Here is a 21,815-nt window from a genome sequence, read left to right on the forward strand (position 1 = left end):
GAAAACACAGGCAGGTCCATTCTACACTACAAAATTGAATCATTGAGGGAGAATTGACATGGTTGAAATTCAAGAGCAGATGGTACCAGTATGAGCAGGAATTATTTCATGTAAACTGTGCTGTACTGTGTTTTAGAACAATGCTGTAATGCTCTCTAGGGTGTTTGTTTTCATATCCTAGACTCGGTAGCTTGGTTTGGCTAGCAAGTTGCTCAGGAAACAAATCCCTGGCCAAGCTAACTAAGAAACTATGGTAGAATTGTGCTAGTGTCAACAACTTGTTGCTAACATGGTTTCAACTATAGTATAGCCAGTATAGTATATATATAAGGCTCAATAAGGCTAAACACAAAAACAAAAAAATCTGCTGGCCTCCTCCCACAAGAAATTAAAATCAGACACTGAAGTGTAAAGTATACATGAATATAAGCAAAAGATAAAATACTTTTACATATAATCCACAATTTCATTTTACTTCACTAGGTCAAATTTCAAAATGTAAATGTTAATGATGAATAAATATAGACCTTTGCAGAAGTTTTACCAATATTTTTATGATGTTGGAATGACTGCACTGTCTTACAAAGAACAGTGCCCCTACTTCCTGCTTCCCCTGTGGCCAAGAACTAGCCAGATCTGGCCCTTGGGGAATATCATTGGTGTAATCAGATTGCCAGGATAATATAGCCCTGCCTCCCTCTCCCCATTATGCTAGTCATAAGACTATGCTAGGAGCTTCCCCAGGGAAAGGGGAATGAAAAAAGTGCTACTGTGACCTGGCTATTCTGAGCGACAAAAGTTTCCTGTGGGCCATTACAGCTGAGTGTAAATTATAGCAGCCCTCTGGCTCCTCTAGCTTTCACCAACGTTCAGATCATCCCCCAGCCAGCCCAGAATCCGTTATCCCATAAATGGGCCATGAAGTACTTTTCCCCCTTGCCTTGTGAGCTGCTTTGAGCCAAAGCTCAGACCTGGGGTCAATGCATTTGTGATAAACATCAAGGAAAATATTGTTAGCTGGTTTTAGATTTGGTTTCAGGAAGGATAAGCCTACAGCAGCTTAAGCATATTCCAAAATGAAAGTGCTTGATGAAAACAGAATATTTTTTCTCCAGATGTTAAATAAGCCAACCATGAAACAAATGTAGTCAACTTTTCTGCTAAATCTCACTAAATTAACCTGAGCAGTAAGTTGCCTATAGCATCCACTTGTGAGACTGGGAAATTAGAGACAGCAATAATACCTGTGAAAAAATACCCCAAGGAAATAAACACTGCTACATTGTTGTGAGGTCTCACAGTGGTTTCTCTTCTGTATCATTCCTTCACTGAGTTAGGATTGAGACCTGTGGAAAGACCCAGGCCTCTAGTACCCACATAAACAGGGGACCTGTGGGAGCCTGAAGCAAAAAAAATCTATAGATCCCTGACAGCTATGTGAAGCCAAAGATTATTCACGCACACCTTCTTCTACCCTGATTTCCATGGCATGCTGCCATTCTCTGAGTAAAGAGCAAACATTATATATAGTGTCTTGGCTGCTGCAGGAGATCATTGGTATGTACTGGAGGGAAAGGGGGCAATAGACTGGCACACACAAAAACTGTCCAATTTCAAATGACTAGCCACAGCACCTGATGACATTACTTGATGAATAAATCATTGTAGGAACTGGCAGGGAACTGAAGCAGTCAGATGGTATGATTTCATGAGAGAAATATAAATCAGACCTAAAGGACATCTGTATTTTTCTACATCTCAAACTTCTGAATAACTGGAATGAACTGAGATTTTCATAGTTTCTTTCCGCATGATGCATTCAGTAAAAGAGAACAAACCTTGTGGGCATAAGAGTAAATATCTTTCTGAGGTGCATTCAAGGGCATCATTAGCTGCAGGGAAATTACTTCCACTGCAAATGATGCCACATCACAATAGCAAAAATGCTAAAACATAAGCAACTTAATTTCTTCTGAACTAAGACCTCAGTCCTGCAAATGCTTGCATGTGAACTCATCGGGACTACTCAAATACTCACATGTGTAACTGCTTGCAGGTTCAGCCCTAATATTATAATGTAGATGTATCAAAGGTAAGCAGGTGAAAACACACTATCAGAATATGATTAATTGACTGATATGCTCTGTCACCGACAGTTCATTTCTCAAAGTATCATGATTTCTTACTATTGCTATTACTTTTCATTTTCAGGTTAGCAAACTCTGATCTTAAAATATTTGATTATTTTCCTAGATTCTTCCTCTATCTCATAAAGAAAGCATTTGGGTTGCAATTATGAAAAGCACCCAAGGGATGGATTAAACCTAAATGGGGCCCAGATGCATCCACATATTGGCCCTCCTCCCCACTCAGCCTCTATCTCCTAGTCCAAACCTGGCCCCTATCCCAGATAGGCTTTTGTCTTCCTCCCACTCCTATGTTCTTAATTCCTTCAAGTGAGTCAATACAGCCACCCTCAGGCAGTCACATAGTCACCCAGTTAGCTGTGCATTGTGCTGTCACCTGCTACGCTGCTTCTGACTCACAGCTCTGTCTGGGCTCCTTCTCACTAAGGGCCGAAATCTGCCAGGACTCAACATTTCTTAGTCACTGAGATGAATTCCAGGATGTCTGGGACCCAAAATAGTCCCAGCAAATCCCCACAGAATGCAGATGAGAGGGAAGGAGCCAGGTGTCCTGCAAGCCTTCTAAAATGTTGTCCAAGTAATTCTAATTTGCTAGCTGGCTTCATTCAGTGAAAAGCAGAAATGCAACTAGGCAAAGATTCTCTCAATGCTACAATTTTGAATTTTGCTTTTTCTGTGCAGCCCCTACCTCTCCAAAATTAAAAATAACTCCCCCAATGCTGACTTCAAAAAACCCAACATCATCTTTTGAAATCCCTTCCATACACGTTCTACACCCTTTTTATGTCTGTAATTGAAAATAAACATTCAGAATTACTGGAAATCCATCAGTTGTCATGAACCAGTCACTTGATCTCTCTTAGCTTTTTTATGTATGGGTTCATAAGGAGACAGTATCACTGTGGTCCAGTGGTTAAAACACTGAGTGGGGAGTCAGAAGATGTCAGTGCTGGTCCTTACTCTGTCACTGACTTGCTGAGTGGCAATGGGCAAGTTAATTAACTATGCTTTGTCTGGGCTTCTCATCTGCACAATGAGGGTAATACCACTAACAGTAAAGTGCTATGGGAGCTTTGGATGAAAGGCACTACATCATTGTAAAGAGAAGTGTTGTTAGAAAATTTTACCCACTCACCACCACAATAAAATAAAACTAATAATTGCCACAGTTGGAAATTAGCTTCCTGCATAAACATTTCCTTCTCTTCTAATCCCAGGAGACTGCACAGACAGTGAACGTACATGTTTATGAGAAATGCAAAACCACATCATTTGTTTGGGTGCCATCCTCTGGCTTTTGCTGAAAGTGAAGCTAGAAAGCATGGAGCTCTGCAGAACTCTTGCAGCGGCTGTTGAAATGCACATGGTGGTGGTGGGGGGAGGGTTCACTGTGAAAGTATAGCTTAGCTCTCCATGGTATTATTATTTATGAGGTGTAACATGCACCTGATGTGCTCAGCACTGCACAAGACACAAAAAGAAAGACAATCCCTGCCCTGAAGAATATACCTCTAGTCAAGGGTTCATAAACCTGGATTCCAGGGTCATGCAAATGTTCACGAGGTCAGACATTTCATGTCTCCTAACAGAGCATTTACCTGGCTACTCCTCTAGAAGGAATGAAGAGGGAGCGTCACCAACCCAGCTGCCCTCAAAAAGATCAGGAGCTGAAGTGGACATGAACAGAAGGTGATAGAGGGCGGGGGTTAGGCTAGTTATGTATATGAAGGGGAGAGGGAAGCTAGCCAGTGCCTGGTGGGGAGAGCAGCTTGGGGGAGGGGGCAGGAGATAGGACCATAGAGATGGGCTTTGAAGGGAGGTTCCTTGTGAAGTGGGAAGCATCCTCCTCCATAACCGCTTGGGGGATGGGATATTCAGGCAAGGGTCTTCTTCCTTTGCGTCCCTGCCTGGAAAATACTATCCCCAGCCCGTGTCCTCCCCAGCCTGTGGCAGAATCCCCAGCCGGTGATCGCCTCTCCCCCCGTGGCATGCTTTTCCCCATTGTTTTCCTGCCTCCCCCTTCCCTTCTCCCTTGCTCTCCCCCAGCGCTTCTGTAGACAGCATCCTCGCACTGAGCATGTGCGCTGCATCCCTTCCCCTCCTCCTCCTCCTCGGGTACCAGCCCGGCGGCGAGGTGCAGTGAGCTCAGCAGCGCCTTCCAGTCCAGCCCAGCAAAGGGCTGAGCCGGAGCCCTGCCGCCCCGGCTCCGGTGGAGGAAGCCGGGGAGCCCCATGCCCACAGCCGGCCCGGGCAGTAGCCATGCACTCAGGCGTGGAGTTAAAGCGAGCCATCTCTGCCAGCATGGAGGCAGAGAAACCAATGAGACGCTACGGGGCAGTGGAGGAGACTGAGTGGAAAGCTGAGGGGCTGGGGAGAAGTAAGTGCTTTGGATTGCTAGTGCAAAGGATGAAAACGCTGAGCTGCTGCTTGTTTCCGGATCCCCGCAGCAGCACTTTAAACCAGAGGAAGGAGGGGGTAGGGGGTGAATAGCGCTTTAAAGGGCCATTCTGTTTGATAGAGATTGTGTTCAATGACCTGATCCCCTTATCTTAGATCTGGCAATCCAGACATACATGCAAATGAGCAACGGGGGCTTGGTAACAAAAGGAAACAGCCTTTGCTTTGGTTGGGGCTGGGCAGGGTTTGTGTGATCGTTTTGCCCATTGAGGCTGGTGGGAGCCTCTGCTTTCTGAACTGGGTTGAGTTCAAGGCAAAGGTCTTTCCCTCACTGACCCTAAGAATGGACAGGGGCTGGATTCATTCTAAGGCAGCTCAAGTCACTTTGTTATTTCGTTGAAAAATGGATCACTCACTTAGCTCAATGAAGTGCAGAGATGTTACTGTTTTGGAGGCCGTGGGATGGGGAAGGATAATTGGGACATTAGTTTTCCTTTGATGTCTATACAATGTGATTTAATATATGGCATTTAACAAATATTGGCAGCATTTTATAGGCTTCATGTTTGAGAGGCACAAGTGACATCCGTATTATTCGTTCCCCTGTTCAGTTGGAAGGTATTGAAATACTGTGCTTCATTCAATTGTATAATAATGGATGTACTGTATTTATTGGCTCAATAAAAGCTCTCTAGTGCAAGAGTGCTCTTCAGTGAAATCAACATGTTTCAGAATGCCGCAGCTGACACATCCATTCCAAAGTGCTGATGACAAGAATAGGTATAGAGATAAATGCTATCAATTCAAGCTGTCAGGAGGACTCCTGACTGTCCCAATACTAGTAACTGTTACTCTTTTGGTGGCAGAGCCACCTCCCAGCACAACTTGATAAACCTGTAAATTCCCTCCCATTTCCTAAATAACCATTTGTGGCTAACATCCTTGAAAAGGAAGTCAGCGAAAAGCTGTGCAGTCGTTGCAGGACAAAATTATGATAAATTTTAGCAAGGATTCTGATTACGCTCTATGGAGAATGCTTTGTGGAGAATGAAATGTTTGCAATAACTTCTTTGTTAAGACAGGTTGTGGGCCATAATGTTTGCTGGTCTCCGAGATCTGTCATCCACCTTTTGATATTGTGCATCATAACGTCTTACTAGAATATCTTTAATATCTTTGGTTTGCAGCAGCTTGGTATCATATTTTATCCACTGTTTCCTGCTTTGCTCAAGTTTCTAAGATATTGCAGTGTTCCTTAGGACTGTGTGTAGGGTTCATATTTTACCTCTGGCTTCAGTTTTCCATGAATATGTTATTACATAGATCATATGCTGATGACAGTGAAATCTAACTCTCCCACACTCCTGATGTTTCAATTGCAGCATTGGTTTTGTTGCAGTGCCTGGCATAGGTTCAGGACTGAATGGCTCAACGATTTTCCAAACTGAACTGAACAAGACTGAAATCATGTTGGTTGACTCATACACATGTAACAGTTTCTACTGCTTCTGTGGCACGGACTAGACTTGTGGTTGTCTCCTTGTTTCTAAAAATAAGACTCTTGGTATTGTTTTAAAGCCAGATCTTGAATGTTAGTGACCATGTAGCATCTGTAATAATGATAATAATTTGTACTTATAGAATAACTTTCATCCAAAGTCCACCAAGATCTATATTACTACCGTTCCAGTATCTCTACACAGTAAACTCAGGCTTAGAGAGGTGACTGGCATGATTTTCAGAACTGCTGATTACTTATGACTCCGACTGAATAGCAACTTAAAGTCAGAGAACAACTCATTGGCAGGGTAACTGGCAGGGAGGAATAGAACACAGGTGTCTTGACTCACATGCCCAGACACTAGCCAGTAGAGCGCTGCTGCTTCACACTAGCCCCTGTTTATTGATGACTTTTTTTTTTAAGTCACTTGAAATACATTACAGATTATATCCCAGAGTAATACTGAGGTGCTAGTCTGTTCTCCAGTCACCTTGAGTACTATTATGAGGCTTTACTATTTGAATAATTGATTAGTTGGTTCATAGGCTTCAACTTGCTTAAAATATTATAGAGAGGCTACTTACAGTAGCTGTTCTAAATGATCATTGCACATCTTTCCTGCTCTGATGCCTGCACTGACTTCTAATCATTGATTTTAAAATCTTATTTTTGACTTTGTAAGGTGATTCCAAGCACTTTGGTGCAGAAAAAGGTGGCAGAAGTACTCTCCAGAACATGTGGGAAGCAAAATGTAGAGCGTCATATCAGAGTCACTCCTTCCAGTGCACCAAATTGGCTTTTCATGTTGATATAGCACTTTGAACATGTGAAGTGTTTATTATTATTATTAACAAAATCAGATGCCCAGGATAACCATACATAGTTGCCCTCCCTGTTCTCTTGTTTGTCTCATTTGTTTTCTGTGTTTTGTCATAACTTAGATTGTGAGCTCTTCAGGGCTAAGATGATCATTTTATTGCCTACCTTTACAGTACCTATCACAATATGGCCCTATTCCCCAATTAGTGCCTCTAGACACAACTGTAGTACAAATAAATAATAATAACCGGGTAATGTACATTTGTTTTAAAGTCACTTGATTATCTAGGTAATGTGGTGGAAAGTGATGGAAGCCAATGGAAATAATACAATGGAAGCCAGATAGTTTCCATTTAACTGTTAAAGGAGAAGGAACTCTTTGCTAATATACATCTAGATTTCCAAACTAGAAATAACGTACTTATTGGTTGTATCAGAGATTTGTTATTTTTAGAGCAATTAAGTGTAACACTATATGAAATCCTATTCTACAACAGTCACTTTTAGCCAGCGTGACAATCTGAATGAATTTCACATATAAGTCTGAAACAGCTTTGTTGTAAGACATGGTTTTTTAAAAATTTGTGAGGCACTGAACTTGTTTACTCACATGTGTGGGAGAAAATTTCTGAAGAGAGGAGAACAACATAAGAATGACTGCTTTCCATGCATGGAGCAGTTCTTGTGCTCAACAATAAAATGCATTCAGACTTGTGAATGGACAGCAGTTCCAGCATATAATAATAGTGTGGTGACAACCTTCTCTATAAGTGATATTTATAATATGCTTTTGGAAAGGCTTCACTGAACCAGAGATACATAAATGTATTTCTTGGCCATCATTAGCATACACACAACTTTATTTGGAAGCAACTGTATTGGTTTCAGTAGGGTTATAGAATTTCCTGGGTAAATACCAAAATGCCAATCCAATGAAATAATCACACAGAAATGAATGAGTAGCACAGTATCCTATTAAGCCTCACTGTTCACAGGTATCTTTCTGCATGTTATTGTTTTGAAGTTTAGAACCAAGGTCAGGATACAAGGTCATGCCTGAATTTTGGTCAGCACAAACAGAAGTACATGTCAGGAGACTGCAAACGAAGAGCTTTGCTCTAATTTAATATGAGAATAAACAACAAATATTCTGTTTTTCACTCACTTAGCTTTAGGAATTTGTGTGTTATTCCTATTTTGTGGTAACAATGTCAGATGTAAGCTGCAGTGGTTAATTCAATAGTTCTTTTTTGCTTAAGTTTGAATAAGAATGGTAGGCTGGACAAAGGGGTCAGATCCTCACTCAAGGCAACTGGAAATTCCCCTGTCACATGGGGATTATCCAGTAGCTTAAGGCCAGCACAGCCAGCTCTGCGCCACCTGCTCTTCCTCTACCCTCCCAGCACACGGGGTATGTCATAGGTGTGCCATTGGCAAGAAGCAGTCAGCCTGGAATGAACACCAATCAGGGGCGGCTCTAGGTATTTTGCCACCTCAAGCACGGCAGGCAGGCTGCCCTCGCCGGCTTGCCTGAGGGAGGTCCCTGGTCCCGCGGATTTGGCGGCACGCCTACGGGAGGTCCGCCGAAGCCACGGGACCAGCGGACCCTCCGCAGGCAAGCCACCGAAGGCAACCTACCTTCCACCCTCGCGGCGACCAGCAGAGTGCCCCCCGCGGCTTGCTGCTCCAAGCACGTGCTTGGCGTGCTGGTGCCTGGAGCCGCCCCTGATACCAATTATCCTGGGCCATCGGAACAACCCCTGTGGGGCTATTCCAGCTGGCACAGAACAGTTCTGTGGTTGCTCTAGTTTGTGCCAGGGGTTGAATGCCACCTCTGCCTCCAGCCCTACAAGGGCACTAGGTAGAGCTTTGGCCCACTTGAGGATTTGTTTCTGAGTGTTTTGTTGATAAGTCTCTGAAAAGCTTATTACCTGGTTTACCAAAAGGCTATGATGGCAGCTATTTTAACTGCTCTGTCACTGAGTAGTGTGGATGATCTATGCACTATGTAATACATGCACTCATTTGATAAGAGACTGTTGAAGAAACATATAACGCCTTTGCTGTTGCCAGAACATGCATAATACTGGGGAACTAGATTCCTCAGGTAATGGGAAATCTTTTACGTTTACACAACTGGTTCAAAACCAGGTCATGTTAGTGGTGCTCTTTTGTGCAGAGGTAGTCCCCCTCCCTGCGTATGGGCAGCCTGAAGAGACTGAAAAAATAGCTGAAGTTAGTATAGCACAGGGGCATGATTAGGCATGTCCCATTCCTCTAGCCATGCACTCTTTTTCCTGCTCTGGCATTGGCAGGAAAAGGGAGAGGCATAAGAGCTCCTACTCAAGTGCCTCACCCCTAGAGGTCACTCTTGACCTGGGGCAATCCTCCCTTGGCTGGCTAAGTCAATTTTAAGACCAGATTTTGCTAGCAATGCAGTGTAGCCTCATCACAGAACAGAATCTGTCTCAGAATGTTTAACGTGACTTAATAATGTTTTATAATCCTTTGGACAGCATCTGATGTAGTATTTAAAAAAAAAAACAGCAGTAGGGATATACACTTGGACTGCCAAGACAAATATCTACAGTGCCCAGCTCCAAGAGCTTGTCACTCTTGTCATCCTGTTTTTAAGGTAGTTTAAGGCTTTTCACATTGGATTCACATTTATCATTGTTGATGTTAATCAAATACTTGTGTACATTAGACAGAAAACAGGAATCATTCATTCCTGAATTTGTGTGTCAGCTCCCTGAGATTCTTATTTTCATAGCCCTTTACAGAGAGACGGTCAGACACACATGTACAAACAGACAGACACACACAGCATTTTTGGGCCCAGTCCTACATCATACTGAGTGCCTTCTGCGATTTCTGACTTCACTGGGAATTGAGGGTGGTCATCACCTTGCTGGATTGGCTCTATGACTATAGAAAAGAAGCAGATGGATTTGTCTAAATACCATTGGACTGTCCATGGCAGAATAGATTCAACTAAAGCTTCTGCAGAGCTAAAATAAAACATGCTTTAATTCAAACCAACATCCAAATGAGTGAGACTCTACTGTCCTAGACACCATAAGTTATTATTATTAATCAGTATTATTAATAATAAGCTTCGCTGTATAGTTATCCAGGTCCAAAGGTTTAAAAAAAAATTAGTACAAATAACAAAAAACAAAATTAATCATAAATTGATGAATCATGAGCCAAAGGAATAAAGAACAGATGAAACAACATGGGGGAGACTTTCAAAGGCACTAATGGGAGTTAAAAAGTCCAACTTTCATTGATTTTCAATGGGAGAGGTCCCCTAAACTGCTCTTTGTGTTACTGAAAATCTCCCCTGTATGTGTGTAGTGTGCACCCACATTTCTAAATATAGAACTATTGTAAGGTGACTGTGGTTTATATATGCAAGCAATGCCATTCAAGGTAGTGAATGCCTGCTGTTTAGAAGCTCAGAATTAGATTTGTGGTAAAGAAAGGAGGAGAAACATTTTCATACACTTCTGTTTGTGTGTATATTGTATTGAAGAGTGTCATGTATGTCTAAGTGAAGAATCTGCATGATACTAAGGGCTTCACTCAATGCCTATTTAAGTCAATGGGAGTCTATGCATTGATTTCTGTGGCTTTTGGATTGGGTCCATAGACAATTAGGCCTTGTCAACAGGAGAAAGTTGCACTGGTTTCTTTTAAATAAGTTTTAAAATAATCTGTGTATGCATACTCTTATTTCAGAGTGGCTTAATTCAGTTTAAATTGATTTTTAATTTATTTAAGCTAAAATGAAATAAACTTGGTTTAAACTGAAATAAGACGTGCCATACAGAGGTTTGCACTAGTTTGACTAAATAGATTTAAAATCACACCTTTAATAAAACTGATGCAACTTTCTCATGTATGCAAGGCCTTAGATGTGTGTTTGCCATTGATAATTTACCTCAAGCTAGTGCATCAGATGGTTCAAGTTCTGGGGAACCATAGAAGAGTTTCGCTACTAAATGCAGAGACAAAGGGCCTAGTTCCGCACAACCTTGCACCATGTGTCATAGAAGTGTAGGGCTGGAAGGAACCTTGAGAGGTCAGCTAATTATACATCCCCCTGCACTGAGAAGGGACCATTCTCATTGATACCTATGCAAAGTAAGTATAAAAAAATCCTAACATATCACAATGGTAGCATTTTACGTTCACTTTGCACAGGAGTAAATGATTACACAAGGAACAAGGCAGTGAAGAATCAGGACCCCAAAAGGTGGAGAAAAAGGTCAAGTGTAAGAAGAATAGAAAATCAAAGCTTTACATAAGAAAAGAGATTGGTGGTAAAATAGTATTTAATGCCACAAGCGTGAAAGAAGTTAAAAACTTGTTTGAAGTTCCAGATGTTGAATAGACTCTTAGCCTCTTAACCAAATAGATTTAATTTTGCAAAAGATTCTTGCTTCACTAAAGAGGCAGTGTGGTCAAGAGAGTAGAGCATGGGTTCTACTCCTCACTGTTACTGACCTGCTGTATTACACTGGGCAAGTCATTTAATTTTCTTGTGATTCATTTCCCATTTCTATAAAATGGAGATAAGGATGCATTGTAAAGCACTTGGAGATCTCTGGATGAAAAGCTCAGCATTAAGAGCTAAGTATTAGAAACTGTATCTATTCCAAGCAATATCATAGACAAAACTGCTTTTGGTTTATTCAGCGCCAGCCCACTGGGAAAAGTGGGAAAGGATCTAACCCCAGGGTATGGCAATTAAATATCTCTTTACAGAAGTAGTGAATCTGCTGGTTTTATGAAAGTCTGAAGACAGGCTTTAAATAGACTGAGACAGTAATTAAGATTCTTAGCATGTTTCTATTTTTAAAAGACCTGTACATTAATTTTTAAAGAAACACAGAGAAACCAAGAAAGCAAATTTGCAGTGATAAAACAGCAATAAGTAATCCTGCGGCATTAGACAATATCGGCTCAAGTAAATCCTTGTAGAATATTTTGGCACCTGTTTTCTAACAGGCAGTAAGACAGATATTGAAGGATGAGTCCAAGCCAAGATTATTATTGTCTCTTATTATTGTTATTATTAGTATTAACATATTTATATTGTATTTCTTCACTGAGGAAAGTCAGCTTTTGTCTCATTAGTGCAGCAAAGACAATGCTTCCCACTGAAGAATTTTATCCTTTCTAAAGGATGGAGTCTAATCCAGTTGAAGTCAATAGCAAAACTCTCATTGACATGAGTAGGAGCAGGAGTGGGCCCTAAAATTCTGTTGTGTGAATGTTTCTATGATGGCATTGACCAGTATCAGAAACAAATAACTGTGCTTGTATTTCTGGCACAATTGCAGATGCTTTCATTTATTTGAATTCTCTTCTTGTATTTATTTCTACCTGTGTTAGTCCTGATCTTCCTTTCTCGCAGAATATTCCTTATGTACAGGAAATAACACTTAAAAATTCCCCCAAGGTCGAGCCTGTGTTGGATGTAGCTCTCAAAGAGGAGAGGTTTTCCTACCTCACAGAGGGGACAGGAGCATGACTCACAGACCCCAGAGAGCTTGAGGATTCACAGAATGACTAGTTTCCAAGCTAGCAGAAGCTAGAAATGACTAGTTTCCAAGCTACCTGGTGTCAACACAGGTACCGCTATCTCCCCAACAACATAGCTCCTTCCACTACAGCTGTGGACTCCAAGGAGCTGCAGGGATGGTGTGAGAAGGCAGAAGAAGAACGCTGTTTCCAGTGCCAGTGCACACATTTTTGCACAGAATCCTGCCATTAGTAGAAAGAAGCATGCTACTTTGAGCAGCTGCTTTCTTGCTTCGGTCCCTCTTGGTCCTTGGAACTTTAATACAGATCCACAGAACCCTGATAGTGCAGATTGGCATGGAGGGGCTGTTTTGGCTTCTGGTGATGGAAGTGGAAACAGACCATGAAGCTACTGGTTTCCTCCCACATTCTCTCTATCCCAATTCAGTATGGCTAGACTTCCTCCTACACTCCAGTCCCTTTTCTAGCTGAGTTGCATGGTTGCAATTTACTGCCTCCGCATTCTATGCACAAGCTGAAACCTCTGATTGATTATTCTACTAACTCAATTTACACCACAAAAATGGTCTAGTGAGAAAAACGGCAAAAAAAACCCCAAAACAAAACAAAATAACCTCCCCAAAAAGGGAGTGGTTTGAAGAAATATGGGAGGTGTCTGGGCAAAGCCAATATATTATGCAGAGTAAAACAATGAAAGTTAGTGCAACAAATAAATAGCAAATCATTGCTGCACTGATTAAATGTTTTGGCAAATAAATTTGTCTGTTAAAATACCCATAGGTCAAAGAGTTAATGAATTCCAAAGTCTTTATATATGACAGTGAATACTTAAAAAGGTAAATTAAACTTAGATATAACTCAGTGTTAATATTTGGGTGAGTGTACACCAATAATTATTTGAAATGTTATTTGTGGGGCTCAGATGTCATATTCGGGACAGTTTCTCATTAGCTTTCATATATCCTTTAAATATAATTTATGAAAAGTAATATGGCAGATCTATAAAATAGGACACTTTGAACATAAATTCCTGCCAATAACCAGTGGCATTATGCACTTCTATTATGAAATTTTCTCCTTGTGTTTGGTCGTTGACTCCTATGCTTTACAGCGTGCTTCTCATAGGAGCCACTGTTTACTTATGCCTATGTGTGTGCACCAGTGCAGAGGCAGTAATAAAAAAATAGCATTGTAAGATCAAGCCCACCTGCACTGAGCACCTCTGAGCATTCCTCAGGGTGCTCAGTCACTGTGCAAATTGAAACTCAGCACCTAGCAATATTGAGCCCCTTTTGGTACAACCTGGTACCAAACCTTGGTAAAATCTGCATCAGGATAAGCCCCTTTTGGTACAACCTACAGTGCAAAATACTTGATTATTTTCCTTTTGGGCTATTAAATAAAGCCATTTCATTTCCCTGAGAAGCATTCTGCTGTATAACTAGATTAAAGCTATAGTATAAATTCACTCATAATTCAAAGATGAAAAATGCATGCTTGGAGGGTGAAATGTATGAAAAAACAGTGTGAGTGTCCCTGGATAATTCTGTTAGTTGCCCTACAGAATCAGCAATGAAACATTAATTAACCACATTTTGTCAGTTCATAAAGGGCAAAATGTTTGAGAAAATCATTTCAAGAAAATTCTTCATTAAATGAAAGAATAATTTCCAGTGAGACAGGTGGCTCATTGAGCAGTTCTAATGATTGTATGTGCTCCCAAAAATGCAAAATGTAATGTGTTATATGAAGAGCAGGAGCAGTGTTGTAAGTATCTTTTTACTGGCCTGAAGAAACCACTTTATTGATTGGGGATTTATGGGATTTTGTACAAACACGTTTGTTTTTTATACTGACAAACTGGAAAAATATCTCATCTCCAAGTGATTTAATGGAAATGTGACAGCAGCCTCTGTTCACCTCTTAGCAAAAAGGGCAGAAGAATCAACAAGGAATTCCACCTTTTATGTATTTTCAGAATATGAGGCCAAGCTCATTCCTGGAGCAATGCCACTGAAGCCAGCTGAGCTACTTCAGGGGTGAACTGGTATTGTGGTGAACTGGTGCAGAAGTGTAACACCCATTCTCTTATTTTTACAAACACAGAACCCAGTCCTGTTCCACTGAAGTCAATGGGAGTTTCACCATCAACGTCAGTGAGAGCAAAACTGGGCTTTGTGCTTGCAGCACGTAAGTCTGGATCACTCTGATTTTCTACAAAAATACCCAGGGAAGGGAGTTTGAAAGATGTGTACAATCTGTGATGATTGCCTTGCAGAGATTTTCTGGGATTGTTTCATTAGCATGGTGGAGATTGCGTCCTGTCCACCTCCCCCAGCCAGAGAGAGTGGTCCTGTCCTTGACTCCCAGGAATCCAGGTGATCAATGGGGATTCATCTTCTTGGAGGCCCAGTGCATCTACATTTGTTCTAGGGATCATTGTCTCAATCATTTAGCTCCTGGGCAGCGAGGCACCATTGGGCAATGGACCTGGAGCATCATGGGCCAGTGGCTTTCCCTAAAACCAATGTGTTTCCCAGTTGCAGAGGGAGAAGAGAAAAGTTAATGCTACCTGAAATTAATTCATTCCCTTGGCCACACTCTTGGTCCTCCCTGTGCTACACCATGTCTGTCACCTCTGCCACTAAGGATACTGAACCTCTCAGAGGACTTTCCACCAGAGTCTGGGCTGAGGAGAGGTGAACAATGCTGCTAAAGTGAATCAGTGCAGAGGTTTCCCTCCATGCTGCTAATTTTAGAGCACATAAAGAATGAAACTACCTTGTGGCATGGCATACACAACCATAGAGATGTGTCAGCCAGTGGAATTCAGGTAGATTTGTCCCTGTTGTGATGAAACCTACATATAATGAGGTTAAGAAAACCCCTCCACCAACAAGATCCATAATATTAACTCCCCCTACCGACAGAAGGTAAGTATCCTGAATCCATTCATTTCTGAGCTGACGTTTAGGGCTCTGTTACGAGGTCTCCATTTCTTCATCTTGAAGAACACGGGATAGGCAATCAGCTCAGTGGTTTCAGTTTTATATCAGTCCAGTGACAGTTGCAATGGAGAATGCATTAGCACGTTTAAAGGACATTGAAATCAGAATAAAATTAAGCAATTAACTTTGTGAAAATGAAGGTTCATAAAGTGCCTCCAGATCCTCAGATGAAAGGTGCTGTTTAAAAGCAAATAGTCATTATTATTTTGTGTAAATATAAACAAATAAGAACCTCTACTATGCCACCAGAGCTCTGTTAATCAGTAACAGTTAACACACCTGGGAAAAGTATTAGAAGATCTTGGCTCCACTGTGGGCCAATCTACTCATTCTGGAGGTAGACTGGTCAGCAGAAACCATTTTCTTGATTGCTTGGGGCCTTGACTGTGGCAATACAAGGGGGGAAATCCTGAGAAACAGGACAGTGCAAAGTCTATGCACCACTGAAGTCCCACTTTAGCCTTAAGAATGAAGGATATCCATGTAGCTACCACCTTTACAGTCCAGGGACTGTAGTAGTAGCTGTGGTCCCTGCATGCTCCTTATGTAAGAATATAGGCTATAGAATCCTCATAGTGTTGACCCATTGTCCAGGCCATCCCCTGAACCTGTCCCTGTTTCCCGTCCATGGATCCTCAGAGAGCATCATCTATGGCATCCTGGGGGCACAGAGCCTCCTATGTGGTGTCTCCACAGCCTGGCCCCACCTTGTGCAGTAGAACTGTGCAAGTCTCACTGTATTTTGAGCCTTGTATGCCCATGGGGTAAGGAAAACCAGCATTTGACCCTCTGAGCAGTTAGCAATCATATCTCCTACAGTGAATCTCCTCATTTCCTGGCTTCTGAAAAGAATCTCCTCAATATTTAATTAGTTACCTGTCTGGGAAAGTGCTACATGCACCAATTTCTGTTACGTCTGAAACAATTCTCCATACCAGTATCACTTTGGGCTTTGTTAGACTGGACTCAGATATATAGAATTATTTATTCAACAGCTACTAAAATTGCTTAAAAATACTCACCTGCTGCTTAGAAGGTGACTAGATGCTTAGAAACCCTCTTCTAGAGAACTATATTAGGCTACGTCTACACTGTACTTTCATCTGTAAAACTTTTGTCAGTTAAGGGTGTGGAAAAAAAAACTCTCAAAGGTATGAATTTAAAGTGGCTTAGTTAAACCACATTAAACCCCTGTGTGGACACTGTCATTCAGAATTAGAATGGTCTTAGTTTAGTTTAATTCACTTCCAAGCCTTGAGTGTCTCTGTGTAGACAAGCCTTAAATTATTACAGAGTACTATGACACTGTAATGTGGTACAGAGCTCTATGAGAGAGAACCAAGTTTTATTGTAAAATGATTGGATAATTTGAAAACCAAAGGAGACTATTACGGAGAATTTAAATTTGGGGAAATGCCATTGGTCATTTTACTACATAAATTCACCCAACTGTGTGAATTTCTACCAATTATTTTTCATTGTTTAAAAATACTTAGTGAATGATATAGGTGATACTGTGAGAAGTTTAATGTAAAACTGTATATTTTTAAAGGAACACAGTAAGTTTGGTTAGTTAGTCTTCAGATTTCAGTTTTCAGGCTTTTTTGGTGAGGCTAGGAGAAGAAAAAATAATAGAATTAGAAAATATCTTTTAAATAATTCAAATTTAAATTGGGTGTTTGGAGTTTTATTTGAAAACTGAATTTTGACATTCTTTTGCAGCGTTGTGGTATTTGAAACCCAAACACTTGCTCTTTGTGCAAGAGAAGCAGAAAATGACCCTGGCTGTAAACCAAATTTAAATCCACCAGGCTGTTTTCATTGTTCAAGGCAAATAAAAAGCCAAAAGGAAACCAACAACATAAACCAGGAACAGTCACTTGCATTTCTAAACATTCTTTCTTTTTTGAATAATCTATTGTGTTATAAATACAGGTTATAAATGTGTTATTTGAAATGTGATATTTAACCTGGCATTAGTCCCAATTCCACATCACTTACTGCCTGGAACGTCCATTGACTTCAGTCAGAGTCCCATGTGAAAGGTGAAAATCGCCCCTGTGCACATGCCCAGAACAAGACTATACACCACTTAAGTTCTATTTAAGTCTTCAAATTGGGGCTGAATATCACCCAGGGACTGGCTGAGGGATCAGGACAAGTGACCCTTTAATGATAGTCTTCTGAATCAGATTAAAATACCCTATTTTAAGTAAAGGTCCAATCCATCTCCACTGAAGTCAATGGATATTGACTACAATGGTAGTTGGATCAGGCCCTCAAAGACCATTTTTTTCTTGCTTTTCATGCACTATTTTGAGTCTTTTCTTTTTTCACACAGAGTAGTTGTCAAATCAAATATGGTTAGCAGCTTTAACACAGAGGAAACATACAGATGAGTATTTTTCACATCCTTTGAAGGTCTAATTGCTGTTAATATGTAAGGCCACAGTATTTTAAATTCACTTTTAACCAAGCGCTGGCAAAGGGAAAAAGTGCTATGCAACATCATCAGTAAATCTATAGGCAATATTATTTATTTGAATTTAAAACATTTTTTTGCAACTTATGCACACTGGTTTGTGAAAAACAAAACTAAGTTTAAACACCCAACTATTAAATCTCACCAAATGAACCCAGATATTAAGGTACAGATTGCAGCCAGCCCCTGTAAGGGGTGGGGGTAGGTTCAAGGAATCCTATTCCTCTTATTCTCCAGCATAAAGCTAGTTGGAATCTCATTGGGGAACACAGTCTCTGCTCTCAGCAGCTCCCTACCAGCTATCTGAAAGGGGAAGAAGAGAGGCAGGGTTAGAGTGGAGCCATGGCCATGCATGGGGTGGAGTATGTGTTTTCAGGTTCCCTCTTTAGGAATGAAAAGAGGATCTCTTGGGGTATGTTTGGTAAAACGAGATAAACATGTATCAAATGCAGCGTTATGAATACAGGGGCTCAGTCCTGAAGTTTCTTGCTCAAGCAACACTCCCACTGACGTTAGGACTGGGCAGAGCAAATCTAGTAAATATAAAGTAAGTTGATTCTGAGGCCTTTGCTTGGAGTAACTCAGGGATGTTTGGACTGATGGATCAGTGTAGCGAGAGTGCCTGAACTTATGGTGTGAATCCCAGCCCAAAGCAAAGAGCTTGTATGAGAACTGCCTTATCTCACCTGTGCACCTTTTAAAATGTCCTTCCAGTTTATTTCTCTTTGTTACACTGATTTAATAAGAACTTCTTAGGTGATTTTTTTCTCTGTGATATAGAAGAAACTCATTTGTGTTTACTTCTCATGCATAATGCTTGACCTGGATTTAAACTCTGCCTTGGTAGGGTTTCTCATGGTAAAAGGCAGTCAAGTGTAACAGCACACTTTTTTCATCTTTCTTGAATTCCAGGGCCAGATTCTACTTGCAGTCACAGTAGGGTAAATCCAGTGTAACTGCATTAACTTAACAGAGTCTTGCCTAACCCAGTGTAACTGGAAGAAAAAGCTGCCACCATACATGAGTCATAGAAAGGTACAGGTGTTTGAGTCAAACAAATCATTGACTCCTTTCTGCATCATTCAAAAATGAAATGTAAATCAAACATTGTTTCTTCAAAGCTAAATATTGCTTTAAACCGCGCTGTTCCACTTTACAACACAATTACAAGGAGAGGGCCATGTACTGCCCTACACAGAACAAAACATGCAAGATGCAGGATACTCCAAGTTTCTCTTTGCAGAGTGTCCTCATTATACCACCATAGGTACTTGTTCTTTATGATAGAAAGTGTAAATTTCAGAGATAAATGTCATTTTATGTCTACTATAATAAGGACTATCAGAACTCTCATTAGTTTCTAGATACTATGGTGATTAGTGTCCTATAAGTATTATATGAAAGACACATAAAGTGGGTGGGTGTCAAAGGGAATTCTGTGTGCAAAACAAGGACAGTATTAACCCCCAATTAATGATCTAAGTGTATGTTAATAGGCAGTAGTATGTTAAAATTAATAGGCAGCAAGTTTAAAACAAAAGGAAGTATTTTTTCATACAACGCACAGTCAACCTGTGCAACTCCTTGCCAGAGGATATTGTGAAGGCCAAGACCATAACAGGGTTCAAAAAAGAACTAGGTAAATTCACGGAGGATAGATCCATCAATGGCTATTAGCCAGGATGGGCAGGCATGGTGTCCCTAGCCTCTGTTTGCCAGAAGCTGGGAATGAGCGACAGGGGATGGGTCACTTGATGATTACCTGTTCTGTTCATTCCCTCTGGGGCACCTGGCACTGGCCACTGTTGGAAGACAGGATACTGGGCCAGAAGGCCAGTCTTATGTTCCTGGTTCACATCTAGAGACTAGCAAACATGAGAGACCATCACTTTTTGTCATAACTCCTCCTACAAGAATTAATACTACAACTGAATAAAAACTTCTAAACTAGATGTGAATAAAATACAACAGAACATTCACAACAGCAGAGGAAGAAGGTAAGTATACATACTGTACTAGTGTGTGCTTTATTCTTTAGAAACATAAATTGGATGAGAAATACTTAATTCAGAAGAAAGGTCAGTAAAAATGGACGTTCATCACGTCCCTGGAGGTAAAGACAACTTTGATGAGTTAATTAAACAATGTATAAGCTGTAATGAATCCTCTACAAATAAATGCTAGTTTGAAAATGTATCTATTCTATTCTGTGCTTACACAAAGAAACATTTATTAAAAGGTAAATCCATTAAAGGTGGAGAGTCTACTTAAAAATATCACACTTTTGTTAGACCAACTGTAAATCTACAATTACTAGTAACAGGTAAGATTAATGGCCTGAAAGAGATTATAATGAACATTTTTGTCTGTTCATGTTGTTTACTTTGTGCATTTGATAACACTTTGTGATACACAGCCATAATTTTCTCCTGGTGCCTGTGAATGGTTCTCACACAGCAACAAGAAAGAGATAAACACTTTAGAAATAGGAAAATGCAATTGTAAAAGCTCAGAATGTTGCAGGGGAACTCAGGAACAGATTTAGTTTAACAATTTTTTTTTAAATTGACAGAGTTCATGTTGCTGGCATTCCAATAGTTTATTCACTGATAGGTATCTCTCCAGCCTCTCTCTTCAGACTGCAGCATATTTAATTTGTATAGGGAACTGCAAGAATTTCCACCCACACCAGCCTCAGAAGGCAAGAGTTCTGATCATTGACAATCAGAAAAATATATTATCTATTACCTTCCTTACCAATTTATTATGGAGTAACTCTCTAGTTGGAATAATTTTTAATTTGGCAACTCTTTATATGCAGACATGGCAACAGGGGAAATTGAATGTTAAGGAAAATTCAGAGCCAGAGAAATTGCTTGCAAAATGATTCTGAGGGAAATAAACAGTTTGATTAAAGTCCACGTCACAGTTGCAGGGCTAGCTACACCTCTGTCCCTTTTCTGATTTCTCTAATAGCACCCCCTCAGATCTTAGCGTTGTACCTTTACCTATCATGGGCTAGAATTCCATAATTCTCCCACTCTTAGATCTAGCTCTGAACTACAATACTCTGCATATCACTCATTGTTCTTACCCAGTAGGTCCAACCAGACATCCATGGTTGTTTCCTTCAGAGTCTGGGACCAGTGGTGTTTTTAGTGACATAATAGCTTTCTTAAATCTAAATATTGTTTATTTTAACAGTAGGAACAAAGTACTTAGAGAAAAAGGATTTTAAATAACAATCTACACATATCTCACCTAAACTCTTACCATCCCCTGACGGCAACCTAGGCAGTCTAACTTCTTCAGATACCATAGCGAGTAGCTGCCTGGTTCCTTGAAACAACTCCATCCCTCTTCAGTAATGTTCTTTTTTTTAAACCTGTCACAATTTTTCTAATCTCTATTTCCAGGCCTTTTCCTATCTTAGCATTGTGTCAGGAGTAAGAAACCACAGGTAGCCTGCTTACCTGCTAGCTTAACCCGCAGGCAGTCTAACAAGCACAGCTGGCCTAAACTGCCCAACTGGCTGAGGGGATCACCAGATCTGCTTTTAAGACCAGCAGCAGGAGAAGAGGTAGTTCAGAGCATTTGTTGGTGGTTGTGCTAGAGGCTGTATCTGTTTATTTTCAGTCTTGTTCTAGCCCTCCTTCTGCCTTGGCCCACTCCAGGAATCCTGGTTTTAACCCTGGATTCTGGCATGTGGCTTGACTCCAGCTCTGACCCTTGATGCTAATTCCTGACTTCTGCCTTTGGCCTCTTACTCTAGTTCTGAGGCCTCGCTCTGATTCTTGGCTACTGACTCCTGCTCTAGTCTCTTGGCATGACCACCCACAGCCCAGTCTCTTAATAAACACAGTGTCTCTTAATAAACCCTCAAGTGTTTGCAGAGATGTGGCTTATCC

The 21,815-nt window shown here is 40.8% G+C and overlaps 1 protein-coding gene across 1 annotated transcript in view; it reads left to right on the forward strand.

Annotated features, from left to right (window-relative positions):
* The first annotated feature begins 4,262 nt into the window (after positions 1 to 4,262).
* The window catches only part of BMERB1 (bMERB domain containing 1), an 80,005-nt gene continuing 62,452 nt past the window's right edge, over positions 4,263 to 21,815 (forward strand). The window contains exon 1 of the mRNA XM_039491398.1: positions 4,263 to 4,524. Coding sequence (XP_039347332.1) covers positions 4,407 to 4,524 — 118 coding nt within the window. The 5' untranslated portion in view covers positions 4,263 to 4,406. The remainder of the gene's footprint in view (positions 4,525 to 21,815) is intronic.

This window comes from Mauremys reevesii, linkage group 10 (assembly GCF_016161935.1).
Source record: "Mauremys reevesii isolate NIE-2019 linkage group 10, ASM1616193v1, whole genome shotgun sequence".
NCBI lineage: Eukaryota > Metazoa > Chordata > Testudines > Geoemydidae > Mauremys > Mauremys reevesii.